This window comes from Globicephala melas, chromosome 1 (assembly GCF_963455315.2).
Source record: "Globicephala melas chromosome 1, mGloMel1.2, whole genome shotgun sequence".
NCBI classification, from domain to species: Eukaryota; Metazoa; Chordata; class Mammalia; order Artiodactyla; family Delphinidae; genus Globicephala; species Globicephala melas.
The window spans coordinates 168,579,498-168,604,433 of NC_083314.1; the positions used below are offsets into that span (position 1 = coordinate 168,579,498).

Genomic DNA, 24,936 nt, shown 5'->3' on the forward strand with positions numbered 1-24,936 from the left:
ACCCGAGCTCTGCACAGGGCCCCTCGGCAAGGCCATGCCACCAGCTTTCCCTAGGAGGGCCTTTCTGAAGGCAGACAGGCCTCGGCGTGAGCGCCGCTGGCATCCCTTCATGTGTTTCCCTTTGTACTTAATCCCAACTCCCCTAAAATCGCCCTCAAGTGCTACCCAGCCACACATGTGGACGTCTCTCCCCAGCTGCAGTGGTGGACGATGACAGCGTGAGAGCCACACGCAGCCCAGGGTGGGGGGGCCTGGAGGGGATCCGGGCTCCCGGTGCCCAATGCAGGGCCTGCAGGGCTCCCGGCTGCCCGGGCCAACACTGGCCTTAATTAAAAAGGGATCTCCCACAGGATCCAAACCGCCCCCCCCCCAACACCACTCCCTCTCCAGCCGCTTCCAGTTCTGCTTCTGGGCCGCGTGCTGAGGCTAGCTCCACAAATAAAAGCCATCCCTTTTTGTTCTCTCTTTCTCTTTCTTTCTTCTTCTTCTTCTTCTTTTTTTTTTTTCTAAAAAGAGAGAGAGGCAGCCACAAGATCTTCTAAGAGGCTGTGACATCACGGCCCAGGTGACCGCCGCCCAGCCAATGGGCCAAGGCCGCGAGCTGACTTCTTGCATCCTGTGAGCTGAGGTCGGGTTGACACCGTGAAGGCCTGGTCCCTCAACCACAGAACCACAAGGCCAGGCCCTCAGCCGCCTTCAAGGCCCTGCGCCGGAGCTGGTTGGCTCCCCGTTCTCCCACCCCCGGGCCGCCCTCGCACCCACTGAGCTGAGCTGTGCCGGGGGCGAGCCTCATTCATTCATTCCCGTGGCGCTTGATGCTGGGCTGGCTCTGCTCTCACTGCCCTGCGACTCCTGCCCTGGCTGCCAAAGGCCCCTTCCCGTCATCTAATGATACACTCTGCATACGCTTCTGTTGAAAATTTGTGGCGAGACATTCCTGTGGGACCTGGAATCCAAATTCTTGGGTACAAACAGAAACTTACTTTCCTTGGGGATTTTTTTTCTCTCTCGCTCACACACACACTCTCGCGTTCTTTGCTTTTTTCTTTTTCATAGCAGTAGGGGGAATAAAGGGACAAAACGAAAAAAACAAACAAAAAGCAGGAGCACCCCCCCCCCTTTATTTTCAAAAGTAGCTAGGAAAAAATAAAACGACAGCCAACCAAGTCAATCCCAACCCAACCCCCTGAAGGGCTGAAACCTCGCCTTCCTCAGAGCGGGGCATGGCATCCAACAGCATCTTCGATTCCTTCCCGACCTACTCGCCGACCTTCATCCGCGGTGAGTAATGATCCCCCTTTCGGGTGGGGAGCTGTGGCCAGTCCCCGGACCGCGACCCTCCACCGCCAGCCCAGGCTGCTTTCAAGTGCCCGGGCTGACTACCTAAATCCGCTGGCTTCTGAAAGCCTGAGGTGGGAAGAGGGCTTGGTGGCCTCCGTGGTCTCCTGCAGCGGAGCACCCTTGTGGACTTTCATCCTCAGCTGGTGGGGACTGTTCGTGGTGGGCGCCATGGATACCACAAGACCTCAAGACCTCAGAGGCCAGACCTCGGAGGGTCGTGGGGTGGAGCGGACACGGGGGTGTCCCTGTGACCCGAGGCTTCCCGCCTCACCATCAGGGCTCCTGAGCCCAGCTGCCCCAGCCCCTGGGCCATCCAGAGAGCTCAGACCCTCTACCTGTGCTCAGGCAGACACTCAGATACTCCGATCCCCCAGAGCCCAGCCAGCTTCTGAGCAGAGCCGTGGAGCAGGCAGGGGGCAAGTCTACACCTTGGGATCTAGAGACCTTCCCGAGGACTTCTCCTGCATTGCATCTTCCGAGTGATCCCTGGGGTAAGGGAAGCAGAGGGAGAAGGGGCTACAGGCTTTTGCTGGAACTCGTGCAGCTCTGTGTGGCCTTGAAACTGGATCGGAGTTGAGGGAGCAGGCCTCGGGAAGTCTTGTGGACTTGGTCCCGGGTAGACATAAGTGTTTCTGCGTGGCTTCTGCCTCTATTCGTGGCCTAGAGGAACCCGGAGGTCGAAGTTACGTGCCTCAGAAAGGATAGGGTCCCGGGATCCCCCGCTTGAAACCTCTGATTGAGGCTAGAACTCGGGGGGAGACTGTTCCTGCCTCTGTCTGGCCCCTCTGCTGCCTTCCTCCCCGCTAGCAGGAGCCCAGAGGGGGGCTGTGGCCCCTGAGACTGGAGGTCAAGAGGCCCTGAGTCTGAGTCCCAGCTCAGTGGCAACCTTGCTGAGCGGCCTTAGACAAGTTACTTAACCTCTCTGTGCCCCAAATGGAGGCCCCTCTGGCTGTGACATTCTAATTGCCTGAGGCTGGGAACGGACTGTGTATGAGGGCAGTGTCTCTGGGTTATACACGGGGATGAGTCCTCCTCCAGGATAGAAGGACTGAGTGGCATCCGGAACTCCAGGGTCTGGGGGTCTGGCGTTGCCTTTTCTCAGCTGAGGTGATCGGCTGAGACACAGAAGTCGGTCTGACTGTCCATCTGCCCTTCTGCCCATCTGCCTGTCCTGCTGTGGGCTAACACGTGACTCTGCGCCAGTCCTTGGGCAGCCAGCTCTGGGCAGGGACTGAGGCACATGTGGGTGCCTATTGTCCAGAGGTTTCTGCGAGGGCTTGTCTGAGAGCAGGACATATTCCTCCTCCCTGGAGAGAAGCTGAGGCAGGCTGTGTGGCCGCATGTGGGGGCTGAGTGGGGAGAGGCGGGGGCGCTCCCGTCAGACCTGCCTGTGGTTGGTGACCGGCAGCAGCCCGAGGTCTGGGAGCCGAGCGCCATGGGCTCCTTCCTTCAAGCGGCTCCTATTATAACGCTGTTCCCTTTGTAGTCCTCGGAGCTAATTAAAGGCAGTTCTGTGGCAAGAAAATAAGAGTTTATAAAAACCATTTGCTGGGTCTTTGTAATCTGTATTTCTCCCTCCGTGAGCAAGATGGAGAAATGTCGAGTTTAAAACAAAGGAAACTTGGGAGACAGGACTAAAGGGCCACCCACCTAGGATGGGCTCCTGATGCCACGGGGCCCGAGAGATGGTAAACGGTGGCACAGAGGGAGAGGAAAAGGAGAGCTGGTGGCTCTGGGCCGGCTGTGTGCACAGAGCGGGCTGATGCCTGGTGGGCAGGGATGCAGATGTGTCTTGTAAGACAGGGTCCGGGGGAGGCCTCAGGGTCTGGGGTCTGAGGCTTTCCCTGCAGCTCCGTGTTCTGTCCCATTGTCTGGTCCCCTCTCTCCTGCCCAGTTCTGTCCCCCACATTCTGCTCACTTCGGGGGATTCTGTCTCCGGAGGCTCAAAGGGCTGCAGATGCCAATTCTGTCCCCAAAGCGATCCAGCCTCTGGGTCCGCAGTGCTCGGCTACATGCTGTCCCATGCAGGGCCCTTAACCTGCCCTGAACCACAGACCTTTCTGGAGTCTCAGGAAGCCTACAGACTCCTCAGAATCGAATTTTTAAACGCATAAAACAAAATACAAAGAGCTATGAAAAAACCCGAAATCTATGGAAATACAGTTATCCAACTATAAAAAAGCAAGTCTGTGACTCCGTGACCATGGGCCTCTCAGTGGAGGTAGTAATGGTCATAATACAGCAGGAACGGGCATACATGGTATTTCAAGAGAATCGTGACAGCCCTGATGAGACTGGAGGATATCTGTGATTTCCATGGGTGACAAAATCACTGTGGCAAAAGATGCTACATTTTGCTTAGAGGTCAGTGAAAGGAGAGCTGTCACGCGTTTCCCGCCTGAGTTCACGGACCCCCCGAATGCAGGCCTGCGGTCCCAGCTCCTCAGCCGGAGGCAGTGGAGCCAGCAGGTCTCACAACATCACTGCCCCTCGAGAGCTTTTCAGGCTGGGTTCCCGATTCCAGAACTGCTCTCAGTTCCCTGTGACAGAGAGGTCTGGGGAGAGCGTGAAGAGGCATTTGATTTCCACACGAAGTAGAGGGTGAGGAGGAGACATGAAGAGGGCGGTGCCTACCCCACAGAGCTGCAGGCTGATGGCAGAATGCCAGGCACTGAGAGGCCAAAGGGGGCTCCTGGGGTGCCCTGTGCCCTGAGCAATTCACCACCTTCTCCCATCTCTTCTCCGGGACTCTCCCAGGTAGGAGAAGGGGTATGAATATTCTCTTTGACAAATGCGGAAGCTGAGGCCTAATGGTACACTGTGTGACTATGGGCGAGTCCCTTCCGGTCTCTGGACCTCAGTTTCCCCACCTGACAAATGTGGGCAATGGCCTTGATGCTGCCCAAGGGCCCGTCCACAACCCATGGAGGGCCAGCTCCACGAGGCCCTTCTCTGAACCCCTTGGGGGCGTCCCCCTTGCAGCAGGTCCCTTTCACAGCACCCTCAAACTGCACCCCCATGGACAAAAGTACTCTCCCCAGGACACTGAGGGTGGGCACCCCTCCAGGGAGGGAACTGGAGGAAATGGATCTAAGCTGCCACATGCAGGAATTGGGAGACTCAGGGAGACAAAGGTTTTCCTTTATTCAGTAATTCCACAAAAGCTTATCAAGGAGTAGATACTGAGATCCAAGCTGGACTCTGGGTCCGCCCTTCGCTAACTTTGTAGCCCGGGGCGAGCCACTTCACCACTCTGCGCGTCTGTTCCCCCGTCTGTAAAATGGGAAAGATGATTACACCAAGTTCATGGGCTCTGGAGAGAATTAAATGAGCAGGGTGCCTGGCATAGAGTAAGTGCTCAATAAATGCCTTCCTTTTTTTAAATTATCAGGAGCCTGGCCTTGTGCTGGGAGCTCAGGTACAAGGGTGACTAGGTCAGGCTCTCCACCCTTGAAGTCACAATCTGGTGTGGAAAGAGACGGGTAAACTGAAAATTGCAGCTGGGGTGTGATAAATTTATAAGGCACAAAGAACAGGGGGCTGGGGGATCAGAGAGGGGGCACTGGTCAGCCTGGGGGAGGACAGTCCTCCTGGAGCGGGGCCTTGCAGGGTGAGGGGGTGACAGGCGGGGAAAGGATGTCCCAGGCAGAGGCAATGGCCTGGGTGGGCAAAGATGCAGAGGCAGGAAAGGATGAGATGACTGTGGGCACCTCCTGGGATGGCTGCGGGTACCATGCGCGGTGAGGTGCTGGAAGGGGACCGGGACGGGCCTGTCTGCCCAGAGTTCTCTGAGCAGCGGTGGGCAGCTGCACAGCTGAAGACACCTGGAAGGAGTGGGAAGTGGCCTCTCAGGTCTGAGGCAGGCCTCACAGAACGGCCCTGGGCAGGTCTAGCCAGGAAGGTCTGACTCAGAGGTCACTGGATGGCGGGAGAGCTGCCGCGACCAGAGAGGTCACTCACCGTGTCCTGTGCTCAGCTCTGGGCAGTGGCTAAACAACAGGGGACTCTCCTGAGTCCCGGGCACCCCAGGATGGTTGGTCACCCTGGGTAGAGCGCCCTTGGCCGCCTCCCCCCCACCCCGTGACCCTGGGAGATGAAGGTGCTGACCGCCAGCCACCCACGGCCACTCTGGCGTTTGCCTGGCACCACCTCTGCCGGTGCCCTTTGACGGCGGCTCCTGAGGCCGCCCTGCACACGCCCATCTCCCCAGACCACCCTGCCAGTCCACAGTGCCCCCCCAGGCAGGAAGGGCATTCCTGGGAGTCCCCCACTGGCCACAGGGTCTGGGCGGGCATGAGCCGGCCCCACACAGTGGGACTGTGTGTCCAGGCCTCACCCGCGCCCACGACGGCGGCCGGCGGCCCCCAGCGGCCCCACTGGTCACATAGAGAGCCCATTGACGCCTCAGTCTTGAGGGGGTTGCATCAAAGCTGAGGCCCGCTCGGCTACCGGAGGGCGGCCAGGAGTTAGATGCCCCTGAGCAACAGGGCCTGCAAACCTGACCTTCGAGAAGCCTCCTGGGGAAGGGAGGCAGAAGCACCCCCTGACCCCAGCCTCGCCTCTGAACCAGTCCAGACTCCTCCAAAGGCGGGGAACCTGTGCTCTGGGCTCAGGCTTCGGTGGGGCGGCCGCAACACCAGCTCCTACTTCCGTCTCCTGGGGACGCCTCATCTGCAGACCCTTCCTCAAATCCACCAAGCCGGGGGGTACCCAGCTGGCAGCTGAGGAGTCTCACCCAATCTTCAAGACTGAGCTCAAACACCCCTCTGCCAGGGGTCTTCCCTGGGACTACCTGTGGCCACGAGGGAGCCCTGGCCTCCTGGGAGCTTCCGGGCCCAGGCCAGCCTGGGGGATCAGCCAGTTACTCCCGCCTTGGTGCCCAGTAGCCTCCCTTACGTGCTGGAAGGGGACGGAGGGAGGTAGGAAGGGAGGGCTTTATCCCTCAGTGGATTTGGAACATGAGCCCTCCATCACCCGCCTTGAAACAGCGCTTCCTGGAGGGACACAGCTGGGCTGGGAGCGAGACTTGTCACGCCTGGAGACTTCACAAGAAGCAGGAACAGTGCGTGAATCCAGGAGAACGCTGGAGCTGGCAGGCAGAGGGCCTCCGCCTCGGTTTATAGATGGGGAAGCTGAGGTCCAAAGAGATGTGTGGTCTTGTGTGAAGTCGAATTCCGTAGCAGGAACACCAACTTTTCTCAGCTGCTCGGGGACCAGGCTTGCATACAGTTTAAGAGTCAAGCCAGGTTTAAGCTGTGAGATAGCTGGGTGACCCAACATGTTAATTCACCTCTTTGAGTCTCTTTCCTCCTCTATAAGATGGGACTAGGGTGGTTGCAAGGGAGAATGTGACCCTGCCCTGAAGCCCTGCGCACGGCACTGGTCTATAGCAAGTGCTCACTCGGCACGGCCACCTCTTTGAGCCCCTCGGCCCCGCCGCCTCCCCACGTTCATTCACTTGCCACCTGGCAGATGTTCCCACGTATCACCCCATGGCTCCATCTCCAGCACAAACCGCCTGGTGTTCTCAGTGCTGGAGAGAGGTAAGCATGGGGGAGACTGTAGCGGGACTGTCAGGCCCCTTGTCAATGGCTCCCAGAGATGGGGATGGAGAAGAGGGTGTCCTCTGGGGAAGAGGCCACATGAAATGCAGTTAGTTACAAGCCCAGGCTGCAGCCAGGCCCCGTCATTTCCTCACTCTGTGGCCTCGGACAAAGTGCCTCGCCTCTCTGAACTCAGTTTTCTCATCTGTACAATCGGGAGAACAAACGGTAGCCATCTCAAGATGTGTTGGGTGGGTTAATGAGATCATGTATATTACGTGCTTAATATAGGGCTTGGTGCAGAGGCAAGACCTCCATAATTACGGAAATTATGACTATTTCATGGTCCCGCTCCTCCTGGGCAAAAGAGTCTGACTCTGAACAGGATGGGGAAGGTGAGAAACCTGCCTCTCTCCTCTCAAGACCCAGCCTAACATATATACAATGGAATATTACTCAGCCATAAAAAGAAACGAAATTGAGTTATTTGTAGTGAGGTGGATGGACCTAGAGTCTGTCATACAGAGTGAAGTAAGTCAGAAAGAGAAAAACAAATACCGTATGCTAACACATATATATGGAATCTAAAAAACAAACCAAAAAATGGTCATGAAGAACCTAGGGGCAAGACAGGAATAAAGACGCAGACCTACTAGAGAATGGACTTGAGGATACGGGGAGGGGGAAGGGTAAGCTGGGCCAAAGTGAGAGAGTGGCATGGACATACATACACTACCAAATGCAAAATAGCTAGTGGGAAGCAGCCGCATAGCACAGGGAGATCAGCTCGGTGCTTTGTGACCACCTAGAGGGGTGGGATAGGGAGGGTGGGAGGGAGGGAGACGCAAGAGGGAAGAGATATGGGAACATATGTATATGTACAACTGATTCACTTTGTTATAAAGCAGAAACTAACACACCATTGTAAAGCAATTATACTCCAATAAAGATGTTTTTTTAAAAAAAAAGACCCAGCCTAAAGGCCGCCCCCTCTGGGGAGCCTTCCCGGGTTCCCCCCTTCTCCCCTCCAGGCCTCGGGAGAGCCCTGCCCCCGCCCTCACTCCCCCCACCCCCTCCTGTTGGGTGGGGTGCTCCCGGGAGCAGGTCAGGCTCAGCGCTTCTTGCTAAGAGGAGGGAGGAGACAGAGGGTGAAAGGATCAATGAATAGATGGACCAACACTGACCTCCAGGGAGGGTTCCAGCTTCTCCCCTCACTTCCCCTTTGCCGTCTGGCTCGTTCTTTGAAACGCTTGCGGGTGGGTGCCTGAGCTCTCGCATCCAATTGGTGCAGCCGTGTGAAGGGTTAGGTTCCTCTTTGGGGTTTTCTTTCGCGTCTGGGAAAAGTGTTTTTGGCAAAAGGTTCAGACTTACGTGTAGGCGGAAAGGGCGGATGCCATAACTTACGATTCGCAGGGGTGACCGAAGTCAGCCCCCCAGAACATCCTTCATTGTGTGACACTGAAAGCGGACACTGGTGGACTTAAATTCCACCGCGGCACTCGGCCCCTCTGGGGTGAAGCATTGCTGGCTGGGCTTTTTTTAGAACGCAGGGTCCAGTGCCCGTGAGTTCACTGATCTGCTCACCTTTGTTAAGAGAACAGCGGCTGGGTATACAGCAAGTAGAAGGTGTTAAGGGAAGGAAAACTTGGGGTACTCAAATGAAAGGGGCTGAAAAGAAAGGGCATGGGGAGGAGAAGGGAGGTCCATTCTGGTCATGCCCCTGCCCCAGGCTCAACTCGCCCGGGTGCCCAGTGGCTAAAGGCCAACACGGCATGGCCCCGAAAGTGCCCCCACCTTGAGGACTTCCATTCCGTCCTCCCTCACCGAACCCTAGTTCTGCCCCCCCGTTACCCCCATGGAGGAAGCCCTGCTGAGGTCTCACCCACAGCTCTGGGCTCCCTCATATCTTAGGAAGAGGCATCAGGGCCAGCATGGTTGGAGCCCCATGTTAGGGGTGGGAGGGGCTCACGGCATTGAGCCTGGCTCTCCCCTGTACCGCAGGCATATCCCTTTCGGGGCAGGCAGAGGAAGCCGCCTCTGGGAACAAGGCCACCTTAGGAAAAAGACTGGAAGGACAACACGAAAATGTTGTAGTTAGTGCTACGTGATGCAGTGATGGCGGGGAACCTTTATTTCTAATTCTCTTGGTGATTTTTGTAGGTTTTCCAAACTACTAAACGCTGAACATGTATTACTTGTAAATTTAGGGGAAACTTTTTTTTCAAAACAAGGAAGAGGAAGAGGCAGCCCCACACTCCCAGGAGCAGGTGAGCTGGGCCTCCCATCAGCCGGGGCTGCAGCAAGGGGTCGGCCTGCTCCTGCCCAGCCAGGGCCCCACCGGCCGCCCCTCGTCTCTCTTCCTCTTCCCAAATCGCTGTGTCAGTCATCTTCCTCCCCGGCGCTCCCTAGCTCTCCCTATCTGTCTGTGGAGCAAGGGTCTGCCCTGGGCTGGGCAGAGCCATGCCTACAGCAGGTGCTTGGGAAATGCTTGTGGCCTGTGTTGTGGTCCCAATCTGAAGACAGTTTTCCCTGGAAAGGGCTGGTTTTCCTGGATTCTCCCATTCCCAGTGCCCAGGACTTGGGGTGTGATGTGGGCCCACTGGTGCTGCTGATCACTCAGTGGACATTTATTGAGCATCCCCTGCATGCCATGTCCTGGGCACTGAGGATTCAGGAGCAGACAAAACAGACACAGGTGCCTGACCTCCTGGAGCTGACAGCCTCATGAGGTGCGGAAAGTTTGCCTCAGGAAAATGCCCCAGTGAGAAAGGCCAGCACCCCTTCGGCTTCTACCCTTCCTATCGATGTAGAATCTCAGGCTCCTGGGACTTCTGTAACTTCCCATCACCCCATAGAACCCTCATCACAGCTCCGTGTGCTGGGCACCACTACCTCCATTGCAGAGATGAATAAACAGACAGACCCAGAGCGATGGGCGATGGACACTAACATTTCACAGAAGGAAGACACTGAGGAAGGGAGAGGGGCATCATGTTTGTTGATGACTTGCTGTGTGCCAGGCACTGTGGTGGTTCTAATTTCATTAATCAGTTAATCTCTAATCCATGTAGTAGGTGTTATCAATATTATCCCCATTTTACAGATGAGGAAACTGAGGCTCAGCAAAGGGAAGTAACTCACCCAATGTCATGTAGCTAGTAACCGGTGAAGCCCAAATTCATGTCAGAATCTGTCTGATATCAAAGCCAGCCTGACAAAACTCTCCTTTTTCTACCTGGCAGACATCTCTTCTTAAAGGCCCAGGCTCACCACCTCCTTGGAGCCCTCCCTGATTCCTCCAGGCAAGGTGATTCATATTTTCTTCTATGCAATTAGAGTACCTTCAGGCCCTTCTCAAATAATTCCAGAAGGCTTCCCAGAAAGGGTAGAATCTGAGACAGGTAGAGCTGGGAAGGAAGGAACACTGGGGAGTCCAAGCAGAATTAATAGCATGGACAAAGGTATGGAAGAAGGACCACGTAGAGAGGATTGCTTAGAAATGGGAGGGCCTGTGGGTCCTGTGGCGACGTTGAGGGAGAAGAGACTGGAAGGAAGTTGAGCCAGGCCTAGAGGTTCAGCATGGCCTTCAAGGCAGTGGGGGTCCAGGCAGGATCCAAGCTGGGCAGTGATGTGGGGCAGAGCATCCTGTGATGTACCAGGCCGCTCTCTGAAACAGGCCAGTGTAGACGTGCGCCTTGAGTGCACGTAAGTGTGTGAACACAGACCACAGGGGCCTGCCCGCACCTGCTTGCGAGCCCTATTTTTATCACTCTCTAGACACACACCTCAGCAACGAAAGCAAACTTTTTCTCAGACACATAGAGTGCGCCATGGATGGGATCGTCTGTGGTCTGACTAGGACAAGTCAGAGTAGCCAAAATGAGACCCATCCCCGGGAGAACCCGGGACTAGTGCCGGCGACACAATTTGCAGGGCACAGTGCAGAAGGAAAATGCAGAGCCGCTTGGTCAAAAATCATTAGGAATTTCAAGATGGCAACTGCAGAGCGTGAAACCAAGCGTGGGACTCTTCTAAGCAAGGGAGCCTGTGTGACTGCTTGGCCTGCAGGCCCGTGAAGCCAGCCCTGCCTAAAGCAGCCTTAGGCTGGAGGGGCCCCTGGCCTGAAAATGAACCTCTGTCTGCCTCTCCTTCTTGGGTGCTCCATTCCTTTGCCTTGTGCAGGCCTCCATTCTTCATGAGTCCACAATTTTAAAAACAATGATAATAAATGAAGCCTTGGGCAAGAGCATACCTTGAAGCTTTTAGAACCAGCAAGAACATTAGAGAAAACATAACTCCACCCGACATCCCCACCCCACCAGCATTTTAGGTTGTAGGTCACCTGAAGGACCTAGAAAATTTAAAAATAAACTCTGTAATCTCAACACCCAGAGAAAACCACTAACACTCAGTGTATTTCTGCCTAGACTGTTTTTCCTTGTGTCTGGTTTTTACCTCTAGAGGGTCTCTTCCCTTTATGGGTGAGGCCATACGGAGACTTATGACATATTCAGGAACTTCACCAAAAATACTAACGATCATTATGCATATATGTCGGGATATGTCTTGGGAGAGTCTAGAGCAATGCTGTCCAATAGAACTTTCTGTGATGATGAAAATGTTCTGTCTCTACTGCCCGATACTGTAGCCATTCACTGCGTGTGAATACTGAGTACTTGAAATGTGCCCACCCAGGTCCACAATGAGTGTGACTGAGAGACTGAATTTTTAATATTATTTTATTTTAATTATTTTAATTTAAATAGCACATGTTGGACCATGCAGATCTAGAAGAGTGTATGCCCAACTGTTTAACCCAGGTTATCTCTTGAGGTGAGGTTACGGAGCTTTTCATTTTCCAACTCAAAATGTTCGAAAAGTTTTATACCCAACCATCACGGATTGCTTTCGTAAGCAGAAAAAAGCTGCTGAAGATTTAAGTTTGTAATATATTCCATGCTATAGGGGAAAAAAAGGCTTTAGATTTTTTAAAGCATATCACCAGGGAAGATTGATCCTGGCAGAATGAGATCTGTTTTTATTTTTCTTATCAACGTACAGAAGAAAGAATGTGGGGTTTAGAATCAGAAGTTGTGGGTTTGCCTCCCATATCTGCCACTTACTGGCTGTGTGGCCACTTAACCTCGTGACCTCAGTTTCCTCACCTGTGAGATGGGGATATTGACGCTACTGACCTCGCCAGGATGCTGTGGGGACTGAATCAGACAGTGATGATGAGAACGCAGGGGACCAGCTGAGCAATGGAAGCAAGTTACTGGAGATGATTTCTGTAGAGGTGGAACCACTCGTCTCTGTGAGGGGCGCCGCTCACAGCTCTGCCATTTCCTAGAAACCAGGAAATGAGTGGGGCATCTCCCAACGTGTGTTCAGCAGATGTTATCAGGTGTTGAGCAGAAATAAAGGGGGCTCATAAAAAGGAATGAAATAATGCCATTTGCAGCGACACAGATAGACCTAGAGATTGTCATACAGAGTGAAGTAGTCAGAAAGGGAGAGACAAATATCATATAATATTGCTTATATGTGGAATCTAGAAAAATGGAACAGATGAACTTATTTACAAAGCAGAAATAGAGTCACAGATGTAGAAAACAAGCTTAAGGTTACCAAGGGGGGAAGGGAGGGTGGAATGAATTGGGAGATTGGGATTGACATATACACACTACTATATATAAAATGGATAACTAGGGCTTCCCTGGTGGCGCAGTGGTTGAGAGTCCGCCTGCCGATGCAGGGGACATGGGTTCGTGCCCCGGTCCGGGAAGATCCCACATGCCGCAGAGCGGCTGGGCCCGTGAGCCATGGCCGCTGAGCCTGCACGTCTGGAGCCTGTGCTCCGCAACGGGAGAGGCCACAACAGTGAGAGGCCCGTGTACCCCCCCCAAAACAAACAAACAAACAAAAAAATGGATAACTAATGAGAACCTACTGTATAGCACAGAGAACTCTACTCAGTGCTCTGTGGTGTGACCTAAATGGGAAGGGAATCTAAAAAAGAGTGGATATATGTATATGTATAACTGATTCACTTTGCTGCACAGCAGAAACTAACACAACATTGTAAAGTAGCTATACTCCAATAAAAATTAATTTAAAAAAGAGAAATAAAGGGGGCTCCGTGGCCAGATAAGATCAGGAATGACGGTATCAAGCAGTGTTCCACAGAGGGTTTTACTGCAGGACTTTTCAGAGCCTTTGATATGCTAACGAACACTGGCTTCTTGAAGGAGCTGGTGTGTTGAGAGCCCACTTTGGGAAAAGCTGCTCTAGGGAAAGCTATTAAATCCACCATAGCTGCAGGCCTGTGGGAGCAGAAATTGTATGAAACTTGAAAGGGAAATTTGCTGGATCCTAAATGCAAAAGGAAAAGTACAAAATTGGAATTAATAAGTGCATAATTATGTAGAAAATATAAATTATGACAATTCAACTCTTAAATAGTCACATTGGCAGTCAACACTTACATGGCTCTTACTGTATGCCAGAAACTAAGTTCCTTACACATCTTTGCTCACTCGATCCTCACAACCCTACAAAATGAGTGCTATTATTAAGCCTGTTTTATCCCTGAGAAAACTGAAGCCCAGGGAGGTTAAACCACCTGCCCAGGGTCACCCACCTGAGGTTCAAACCTGCATCCGGAGCCTGTGCACCTCACCGCAGCACATTAGCTCTGAGTTAACTGAGGTTTTCCCAGATAAAGGAACATCCCTTGGCTTCCACTGGCCTCCTTCCTGGGAAGGGCTGGTGGCACTTCCACAAGCCTGGCCGGTCAGGATCAGCTCTGCTGCTTTCTTGCTGGGTGAGTCATTGCCGTTTCTGGGCTTCAGTTTCCTCCTCTGAGAAATGGGCCAGTAACCATTTGAAGGCCAAGAGAGGGAAGTTTGTAAAACACAGTGCACAGTCTACTTAGAAAGCACTTGATGTAGGGTGGTCCTCTCCTTCCTCAGTGCACAGTTGGGGAAACTGAGGCATGGAGCAGTGAGAGCGGGGAGGGGTGGGGTGGGGGGCGTAAGTTGAGCCAAAGTTGAGCTCATAAAGCACTCCAAGGAGCCAAGCCCAAATCCCACAGCTGGCCCAGGCCACGCATGGCACAAGCAAAGGGATCCTTTCTCATTTGGCAGGGAGGGTCCCCTGCTATCCCTCTCATAACAGCACTTTGAGCACTTTGGTGGTGGCCTTTCCCTCTGGGCTCCTCTCCCTGGGACGCCCAGTTTTCCCAGGGGTCCCTCCCACCTAGTGTAGGTTCTGTGTGATCCAGCCCCACGCCCCAAGCCTACTGCCTGGGCATCCTGCAGCAGTCCTCTGGAATTCCCCTCCTGGATCCTCCATGTGGAGAGAGGGGCACACACAGACATGCCTCTGGCCCTATTCATGGACCCCCCTGCTTACCGGGGGGTATATTCCTCTGCCCTGGGTCACCTCTGAAATTGACTCGTGCCAGTACTGGGCTCAGCACTTGATATAATCACTACTAACTCAGACAAACCCAACCAGTTGGTACTTTTGTCCCCATTTTGCAGAGGAGGAAAGTGAGGCCCGGAGAAGTGAAGTCACTTGCCTAAGTTCCCAAAGTTTGTAGGTGGTGGAGCTGGGGTTCAATCCCAGGCTCTGCTCACCACTGCCACGGTGTCCCCCATGGGCACAGCCTAGTGCACAAAAGGCAGCTCCTAAGTATACGTGCTGGGCACACACACCCACACTCCCCCTGCACCCCTGCATGTCAGGGGCTTTGTTGCTGGGGTGGAAGTTGGGTGACTGACCCTCCCATCTGAGCTGGGTCCCTCCCTCAGGCAGGCCAGCTTCGTGAGCTGTAACCCATGGGGTGCTGCAGGGCTCCAAGCTCAGAAGGTCCCCACACTCGCGTTTAATGCTCTGCGGTTGCCTCTCGACATTCTTAATACCTTTATCTTTGGCTAAAAAGGGGCTGCAGGGGGGTGCACACCAGCTCAGACTCCGGGGTGGCCCCATGCTCTGAGTGGAGGCTTGCCTTTCGGCCAAGGCAAGAGGGGAGCTGGGCTTCTCTGCCCCCTGCCTGGGCAGGCCCCAGGCCAGCACGCAGCCCCCTGCCCCAAGGAGGCTTGGCCCAGAGTGGTGGGCCTGGGGCGGTAAGTGGGCTCCTGGGGGCCTCCCTGCCCGAGCAGACAGTGGCCTGGTGAGGCAGGCACCCGGTCTTGGCTTTTGAACACATTGTGGCCCATGAAAAGCTCGTAAAGGCCCCTGCTGACTGGGGGAGGTGGGACTACAGCTCGTAGGGGGTCAAGCTGTGGTCAGGGTTGGGGCTCAGTCTGTGACCATTTGGGGGCTCCGATTAGGGCCTGTCTGTCTTGTTCAAGGCCAAGTCCCCAGTGCTGAGCTAGATCTGACTCCTCAGAGTGCTCAGAAAATACCGCTGGAGGAATGAATGAGTGAACACAGTTTTCCCAGGGGAGCTGAGTCCTGGACCCCGGGAGGATCTGCACTTGCAAATTAGCCAGACCTGGGTTCGAATCTTAGCTCCACCACTTACTCCCCGAGGGTCATATTTAAGCTCCCTTTCCCTCAGTTTCCTCATCTGTACAAGGGAGAGAGCAACAGTTCAGACAATTAACTAAGACAGTATTTCAAGTGCTTAGCTCCGCCCCCGGCCCCAGTGAAATGCTCAGGGTTTGAGAATTAAGATGATTTATATCAAGAGGCTCTAGAGACACCTTCCTCCTCAAAGACGCATGGTATTCACTCTGGCTCTAAGATTTCAGGCGTCAACATTTTTTAGGTGTTTTTCTGTATTTGTACAAGTTTTTTCATTGTGCTCATTCTACTTGTATCACGGGGCCAGGGGTGTGTTATGTGAGACCCTCAATTAATGTTATTTAGTAACAGTGTGGTTTTAAACAGACAGTAAAAAGGAGGCAAGTCAGAGTCAGCTCCCCTCAGACCTTCACTGGGGTCCCAGCTCCTGGAGGCCCCGACAGCACCGGGGCACTGGGCCCAGCGTGCCCCGCTCCCCCACATGATCCCCTCCCCCACATGCAAACCTCCCCCACATATACCCCCTCGTCACATGTGCCCCTCCCCCCCATACGCCTGCCCTGCATGCTCCCCTCCCCCACGTGCATTCCACCTTCAGGTTAGACCAGCCCCAGACAAGGGGTTCTGGGGGGGACCTGTGGTTGTGGTAGGGCCTGACACAAGCTGCCCCTGTTCAGCAACCAAAGTCTGGTCCCCCCAGGCCCGTGTGCCCACTGTCCCCCATGTTCCTCCCACCCCCACCACGTACGTACGTGTGAACACTCACAGAGGCAAACACACATCAGCGGCCGCACCCACTGTGACAGACACCCGACTTTTCAGGAACCCCTGTCTGTGGGGACCAGGTACACCTGGTGGTGTGGTCTGAGGGAGGCCGCAAGGGAAGCGGCTTTGCCCCTACCCAGGCTGGTCCCCGCTTCTCCGGCCAGGAATTTCCTCCTCTCCTGGGGGGCCCCCAGACACCTGCCCCTGGCCCCTGTCCACAGGGCTGACGCTTCTCGAGCCTCCCGGGAAACCCAGGACTGATGGGACGGAGTGGAGGCCCCAGCGCAGAAGGAGGTTCTCCAGCTGGGAGACGCTTCAGAGTTGCCCAGAGGGGACTCATGATCTGACAAGTGGGAAAACTGAGGCCGAGACAGGAGGGTCTTGCTTGCCCTGGGTCACCCCAGGAAGGTGGAGGCAGGGGAGGTGGAAGCACACAGCAGAGGGGGCGGTGAGGAAAGCAGGCCTAGTCCAACATCTCTGGGCTTCGGTTTCCCTGCCTATCACACGGGGACCTTCCAGCTCCCACAGTCTGATCTGCTGGGAGCTCTGGAAGGCTCCAGGGAGCTCCAGGTGAATTCCACTCAGGTCCCTGGCTGGTGGGGGAAAGAGGATGCAAATAGGAGGGGTCCCCAGGGACCTGGGTTAACCCCCTGAACTCATTTCTGGCCTCTTCTTCCTGTGGGGTTGGTTAAAAAATAGCCTCCCATCTGCCGGGGCTGGGGGGGTGTGTGGTGAGTAGGCTCCATCTGGGGCTGTCAGGTCTAGGACTGAGATTTGCCCACTCCAACCCCGCAAGAACCAGGCTTGGCTGCCTCTGATGACGTGGCCCGTCTGACAAGAGTTCTCTCTTCCTTTGACTCAGCGGTGAGTATCACCACGGCTGTGCTCAGAGAAGCCGCATGCCCAGGAGGCTGTCATCTGAGTCCCTGCTCTCCCATCTTACAGATGGAGAGGGTGAGGGCACACACAGCATCAGGACAGCGGACAGAATCTGGCCCACCCAGCTTGTAGGCCAAAGCTCTCTCCTTACTTCCCAGTGATGCTGGGACCCTGCCCCGTCAGGTAGCAGGCAGCAGGGGCAGGCGGGCTAGGTCTTTGCACCCCCAGATTACAAGGCTCACAGCTCTTCAGCGTAGAATCAGGGGTCTACACATGTGCAGCCCCTGGAGGACAGAAGAGTCAGCTTTACACTGAGTCAGGCCAACTTAGGGTGAATCCCAGATGCCCTGTTTCCCTGCTCTGTGAGCTCGGCCAAGCCACTTCGTTCTCAGACCCTCAGTGTTCTCATCTGTAAGATGGGAGATAGTCATCCCTACTTCCAAGGGTGATTGTGGGGACGCACAGAGATGCACAGGGCCTGGTATGAGGTAAGTTCAGTCATTGAATTATTAACACATGATGTCTATGCAGGCCTGAGGTCGTGAGCACCCTCAGAGATGTCTGAGGCTGTTTCAGTTAGAACCGAGTGTCTGAGATGGAAATCATGAGCCTTAGACTATAAAGCGGACAAATGGCTAAATAAATGGGTATCTTCAGCCTGGATGGAACCAGTGAGGCCTTGGATGTAGAGGGGGTTTTTCTTCCGAGGAGGTCAAATAACTCCCACAGTTTCCTGCCAAGCCCAGAAAGCCAAGGCGAATGGTAGGAGCGGGACTGGGGAGAAGCAGGCAGGTGGGGTCGAGAGCCCAAGAGTGTCCACACGGGGGTCCCCACCCTGGAACACATTCCAAGGGAGGAACCAGGGACGAGGCTAAGACGTCCACACTGGGGTGTTCTAGCAGTGTCTGCATAACTGAGATCTAGAAACACCTCAAAGGACTCACCACGAGGGAATACCACGGTGGTCCAGCTGGGACTGGGGGGTCTCTCCACACACTTACCCCCACCATGCCCGATCAGTGTAGTTTTGTTGCCTGCCGTCAGGGAGAGGATTAAGATCAAGGGGAAATGCACACTGTATGTTGGTGAGTTTCAAAAGCAGGTTCAAAACATGGACTACAGGTTCCCACTGTTAGAAAAGAAAAGAAGGAAAGACAGAGGGAGGGGGGAGGGAGAGAAGAAAAAAAATCTATACATATAGTAAGAATACCAGAAGGCCAAAAACCAAAATATTAACAATTGTTCTGGGTGGCAGGATTATGGGTGGTTTTAATTTTCTTCTGCATAATTTTATTATTTTCCAATTTTTCTTTAATGAATGTGTATTATTCTTATTATCAGCAAAAACTGTGTTTTGTTTCAAGAGATGAGGGGGTAGGGATTAGAAACTGTTCTTCCCCTTTCATAGACTCTAAAACTGAGGCCCAGAGTGGGAAAGATGTTCGTTCATTCCCTCGTTCATTCATTCACCACTCATTCATTCATTCATTCACTGGTCCTTAAATGCTTCTGGAAAGCCCCTTAGAGCCATGCTCAGTTCTAAGTTCCTCGGCCAGAGAGCTGAAAATGACTCAGTTCTGTCCTCAGGGAGGTCCTAGTCTGGGGGAGTAAAGGACAAAACAGCAAGTCCTTACATACAGTGCATTCAGACAAGGGACCAAGTCCTCCTGGGAGCATCAGAGACAGTCTCACAATGAAGGGGAATTAGGACATGGCTTTGGTGTATGAGCAGGAGTTCTGCAGTCAGAGCAAAGGGGGAAGCCACCCCTCAGAGAGGCACCATGGTCTATTAGAGAGAAAGAATCCACTATGTGCAGGGAAGTGAATTAGGAGATAAAGCTAGAATGTTCTGTGAGCCAGGGTCTTCGAGGGCCCTGCACTGCCTGGCTCTGCCACTCGTGGGCCTCAGTTTCCTCATCTGTAAAGTGGGCTAATGACCCCATTCGGTTACTGTAAGAACTGAGTAAGTTAGTAATTGTAATGCACTCAGAACGGTACCTGGTATATAGGAAGGGCCATGAAACTGTTTGCTTTCATTATTTGCTGTTATTTATCCTGTAGGAATTCCGGAAGCCAAAAGGATTTTTAAGCTAGAATTTAATGTTTATTCATTCATTTATTTATTTCACTCATTCAACAGATATTTATTGAGATCCTAGTATGATCTCAAGCACTTTTTTAGGCACTGGGAGTAGAGTTGCCAGACAAAATACAGGACACCCAAATTAGTTGAATTTCAGATAAACAATGAATGACTGCAATCGTTGGGACAACTTTACACTAAAACAGTATTTCTTGTTTATCTGAAATTCAATTTAACTTGGTGTTCTGTATTTTTATTTGCTAAATATGGCAACTCTAACTGGGACTGCGAAACCAAATGAAAAAAAAAATACCCTGCCCTCCTGGAGTTGGCATTCTGGTGCTGGGGGAGGGAAAAGACAATTCGTAAGTGAAAGTGTAATTTATCAGGCAATGATAACTGTGCTAAATAAGTATAAATCGGGGAAGAAGGATGTATTAGTTTCCTATTGCTGCTGTAACGAATCATCACAAATGCAGTAGCTTAAAGCAACATACATTCATCATCTTACAGATCCGGGGGGTCAGAAGGCCTACGTGAGTCTCACTAAGAGCAAGGTGCTGGCAGGGCTGTGTTTCTTTCTGGAGGCTACTGGAGCATCCATTTCCTCGTCTTGTCCAGCTTCTAAAGGCCATCTGCTTTCCTTGGTTAGGGGCCCCTTCCTCTGTCTTCACAACCAGCAACACTGGGCCAAGTCCTTCTCATGCTGCCATCTCTCTGGTTCCCCAGTCAGTTTTCTGTCTCAACTCTCCCTCTGACTGTCCTCTTCTGCCTCCCTCTTCCACTTGTAAGGACCCTTGCGATGTATTAGGCCCACCCAGGTAATCCAGAGTAATCTCCCCATCTCAAAGTCCTTAACCTTCATCATATCTGCAAAGTCCCTCTTGCCATGTGAGGTGACATATTCAGTTTCAGTGGTTGGGATGTGGGCATTTTTGGAGCCATTACTCTGCCTATTGCTGGGGCTCCAAGAAGGCCTCTCACTGGGGTGTCAGGGACCTGACTGAGGTGGGGAGTTGAGCCATGCAGACTGAATGTAAAGGCTTTCCAGGCAGAGGGAACAGCATGTGCAAGGGCACTGTGGTGGGGGTATAATTGTGTGTTTGAGGACCAGCGAGGAGGCCAGTGTGGCTGGAGTGGGATGAGGGAAGGAAAGAGTGGAAAGAGATGAGGACAGACAGATGGAAGAGTGGGGGGCAGTCGTGCAGAACCCCATAGGGCTGATTGGAAGGGGGAAATCAGTGATGGCCCTTCCCACTCCTGGCCCTCAACTGCCCTCAACCCCTGCCCCCAGTACCACCCTGTTCTGCTAAGCTGACACCCACTCACATCAAAGGCCAAACTCCCCTCAGAAGTATCGCAAGATGAGAAGGAAAAGGGATTCAAGGGAGTTGGGCTCAAGGATCTTCAAGGCCTTCCCAATATCAACCAGCTGTGATTTCCGCACTCCAAGACCCTCTGATTCTAGGGATCTTATATTCTAGGACAAAAGCCTCAGAACTGTGTGACCTTAGGTAGGTTACTTAACTCTGATGAGACTCAGTCTCCCCACCTGTAAGTGGGGGGGATCATAGAACCCAGGATGCACGGAGTTAAACCGTATAAAGTGCTCAGCACTGTGCCTGGCACACAGCGAACACTCAATAAATGCGAGTTCTGATGACAAAGATTCCGCCATTCTTGCCGTGTCTCAGAGTCTGGAGTCCGTGACCCTGTCCCTGGGAGCCTGACATTGGCCGGCTGTGGGGTTCCAAGTCTCCGGAAGGCCCCTACACTGTCAGCGTGCCCCCAATGCCCTGGCCTCCCCCACGTGCTGGGTGGCATGCCTACCCCACAGCCACATGAAAGGCCATTCCCCCAGGGTGTTCCCACACCTGGGAAAATCGGCAGCCTGCCCGGTGCCGGTCCCGCCCAGTGGCTAGAACACCAGGCAAGATCAGTGAAGCCCGGCTGGGCTCCCAGGGCCGCCACCTTGTTCCAATCAGGGCCGGGCGCATAGCCCCCAGCGCCGTCCCTCCCAGGCCCTGCCCAGCAGCCCACGTTTCTAGCCCCGTGACCCCTGAGGAGCGGTGCCCATGGCCTGACTCCACTCTGGCTGTCGCCTGCCTGGACTTGGAGGTTGAAGAACACGCTGGACAGTGGGGCCGGCCTGAGGAGCACCAGGCCGGGTATGGGGCCTGGTGGGGTCCTGGCACTGGGGCACAAAGGAATGCAGTACAAGCCCCTCTCATCTCCAGCCTCAGTTTCCTCAGCTCTAGGTCAGGCTACTTCAATTCGCCCCATCTGGTTCTCAGGGCTATTGTGGGAGAAGCAAAAAGGGAGAAAAGGGGAAACAAGTTTTAGAATCATGGACGTGCCTGGTGCAGAGGAGGTGGGAGAAGGCAGGTGGGAGAAGCTGCTTCCTGCCGTGCTGTGGGCCCTCCCACCAGCTCCCCTCTCCTTTCCTCCACCTGAGTCTCCTCAACCTTCAGGTCTCGGCGCAGATGCCACCTTGTCCGAGAGACCTTCACTGACCCGCCTGTCTAAGGAATTAGTGACCACCCACTGTCTATCTTCGTGTTTATGTATTTGCCTCCTTGTTTATCTTGTGCCTTCCCTGCTGGAGTCTAAGCTATCGTGTCCATTGCTGTGTCCTCAGCACCTAAAATAACCCCTGGCACATAGTACGTGCCAAAAAATGTTTGTTGACTGAATGAATCTAGCTAGAGCCTCCTCCTTCCTTTGCTTATTTCCCCTTTTCCTTTCCATCCCAGCTCTTCCCCCATCAAGTGCAGTGCTCCCCGAGGATAGGACTGGGAACATTTCCCCCTGCGCTCCTAGGATGGGACCAGGCCTCTGTGAGCTAAGGACTTTCAGAGCATCAAGCCCACCCCTGATCTGACTGAGGTTCAGAGATGGGGCAGTAAGAGGGTGCAGCCCCCACCCAGGGTCTGAGCACACTTTATGATCCCATTCCAGAAGTCACTCAGGGGCACCCAGAGATGCACAGGTGATGAACATCACCTTCTTGCCAGGGACAAACTCATGCCAACAGCAAATGACAAAGAGTGCCCAGTGTCTGAGCCTGTGACCCAGCTTGCTCTAGCCTCTGTTTGGTTCTGCCCACATCCTCAGCACCTCCCCAAGGGCCACAGGCCCGCTAGGCGAAGAGGGACGGACACAGCTCATTGCATAGGGCTGGTGTCACTCTGGGAGCAGATCTCCCTGCTGCATGTCCCAACCCCAGCCATCCATTCCTGCTGGCCTTTGGTTCCTGGGGGTCATCTGTGGACCCCAGGCCACAGCTCTGTCTTGTGTCCATGGCGTCTGTGCTCCCCATGGGCCTGGCAGGGCAGCACAGGCTGCCTAGGTTCAAAGCTCACCTCTGACATTCATCTGAGGTGTGAACCGGGGCAACTTATTAACCTTTCTGTGCCTCAGTTTTCCTAGTGCTATAATGGAACTAATAATAAGGGTACTTAACACATAAGGTGGCTGTGAGGATAAATGAAATAATACATGTGAAGTGTGGATATCATTAGTTATTATATTGAAGGGCCTGGCCCCTGGGGTGGGGTTGCTGCATACAGCAGGGCACAATTTCAGCATCAAAAGATCTTGATTCAAATCCCAGCTCTGCCCCTTCCTAGCTGGGTCCAGGAGACTCACTCAATGAACTTCAGTCCCTCGTCTGTAAAGCAGGCCCCATGACATGTACCTAGAAAGCTGTTGGTAAGATTTAAGGAGCTCAGTAGGGAGCATGCTCAGCAGGGGCTGAGTACCCCAAAATGCTCCACATGGGGGGCTGCCATGGTGAGGATGGCTTCAAGGCCACCAGATGGTTCAGCTGAGTGAGCTGGTGGACAGGACAATCTGGTTGAAACAGTGATTTGGCCAAGAATACACACTCTCCAACTTTGATGCCCCATGGGCAGTTTTGCAACTCTATGCAAATTTCAGCATTTTTGTCAATCATTTTTTCAGAGGTTTCGGGGAGGGAGGGCTTTTTCGGGGAGGGAGGGCTTTTTTACCTTTTGCTTTTCTCCTAAAATATTTTATTGTAAAATATAGTAATAGGGAGTGTATATAAATATTGTTTAAATGATAATAATAAAACAGACATCCATAAACCCACTACCTAGCTTTTAAAAAACCCCACTAAGTAAGGTGGATGGACCTAGAGTCTGTCATACAGAGTGAAGTAAGTCAGATAGAGAAAAACAAATACCGTATGCTAACACATATATATGGAATCTAAAAATAAATGGTTCTGATGAACCTAGGGGCAGGACAGGAACAAAGACACAGATGTAGAGAATGGACTTGAGGGCACAGGGAGGGGTAAGGGTAAGCTGGGACGAAGTGAGAGGACAGTATTGACATATATACACTGCCAAATGTAAAACAGACAGCTAGTGGGAAGCAGCTGCGTGCCACAGGGAGATCAGCTCGGTGCTTTGCGACCACCTAGAGGGGTGGGACAGGGAGGGTGGGAGGGAGACACAAGAGGGAGGGGATATGGGGATATATGTATGCATATGGCTGATTCGCTTTGTTGTACTGCAGAAACTAACACAACACTGTGAAGCAATTATACTCCAGTAAAGATGTTAAAAAAAAAAACCCACTAAGTGGACCTTAGGGCTCCCACCAGTGTCCCCTTCCCAGTCACATCCCTCCTTCTCCCTGTCCCTGCCACGGCGGGGCAGGGGATCCACTCTCCTGTGTTGACCATCATCTTGCTTGTCTGTATGCTTTCTGCCTTCAGTGTCATTTTCTATTTATAAGAGCAGTCATTTTGGAATGAACTGAAAGGCAGCAATAAAAGATGTGAGCTATTGAACTACTAAAATTTATTTGGAGGGAAGATCATGGAAGGTGGTCAATTCTCCCCATTTTACAGATGAGGAGACTGAGGCTTGAGGAGGCCCAAGGTCACACACTAGCAGGTAAAGATGCCAGGGTGAGAACTCAGAGCTGGTAGACCCTGCATCACAGACTGTCAGGTCACAAATGGAACTTTGGTTTCACTCTATCATTTGTTCAATAAATGTTTACTATGAGCCAAACCTAGGCTAGACACTGGTACCTGGTCCAGCCTCCAGCCCCATCCAACATTTAAATTCCCTCTACAATATCCTGGCCTCAACTTGAATACCTCCCATGACGGGGAGCTCTCTACCTCTAGAGGAATGTCTCATTCTGTCTCTGCTTCTTTTCCTCATATGGAGCCCAAAAGCCACTGGCCATAGTTCCATCCCCAGCACTCGTATGGTCCCCTGCCACACATGGGCTCTTCAGAGATCTGAAAGCAGAGCTCTCAGCCCCAGGCTTGCTCTTCCCCAGGACAAAGTTCCCAGTTGCTTTAACAGTTCATCAAATGACATGGCTTCAATACTCTTCCCCGGGCTGAGGTCCCTGGGGGTGTCACCTAGGCCCTAAATGAGGGGGCTCAGGGTGACGCACCCTGCAGGAGTGGCCAGGCTGTGGCAGCTGCTGTCTCTGAGCTCCCATGTGAGCCGGAAGCCCCTTCACGACACCCTTTGAGAAGCAGTAATTGCCCCGTTTTACAGGTGAGGTGGCTGAAGCTCAGGAAGGTGATGTGTCATGTCCGGGGCCTCCCAGGGCTTTGGGGCCCCAGGCTCATGCTCTGCCCTCCAGCCCAGTCTGCCTCAGGGACCCTCCCTGCAACCCTCATATAACAGCCACCTTTTTCTGGACCAAGAGGGCAGGCTCCCTTCACGTCCATGGAGCATTTGGGAGGGAAGGAGGTTAACAGTCAGATACTGGGCAAGCGTCTGAAAGCCCTGGGCT

General features: G+C 53.2%; 1 protein-coding gene across 1 annotated transcript in view; it reads left to right on the forward strand.

Moving 5' to 3' along the window:
* Positions 1-1,220: 1,220 nt before the first annotated feature.
* The window catches only part of RUNX3 (RUNX family transcription factor 3), a 60,152-nt gene continuing 36,436 nt past the window's right edge, over positions 1,221-24,936 (forward strand). Inside the window, exon 1 of the mRNA XM_030874236.2 lies at positions 1,221-1,281. Coding sequence (XP_030730096.1) covers positions 1,224-1,281 — 58 coding nt within the window. The 5' untranslated portion in view covers positions 1,221-1,223. The remainder of the gene's footprint in view (positions 1,282-24,936) is intronic.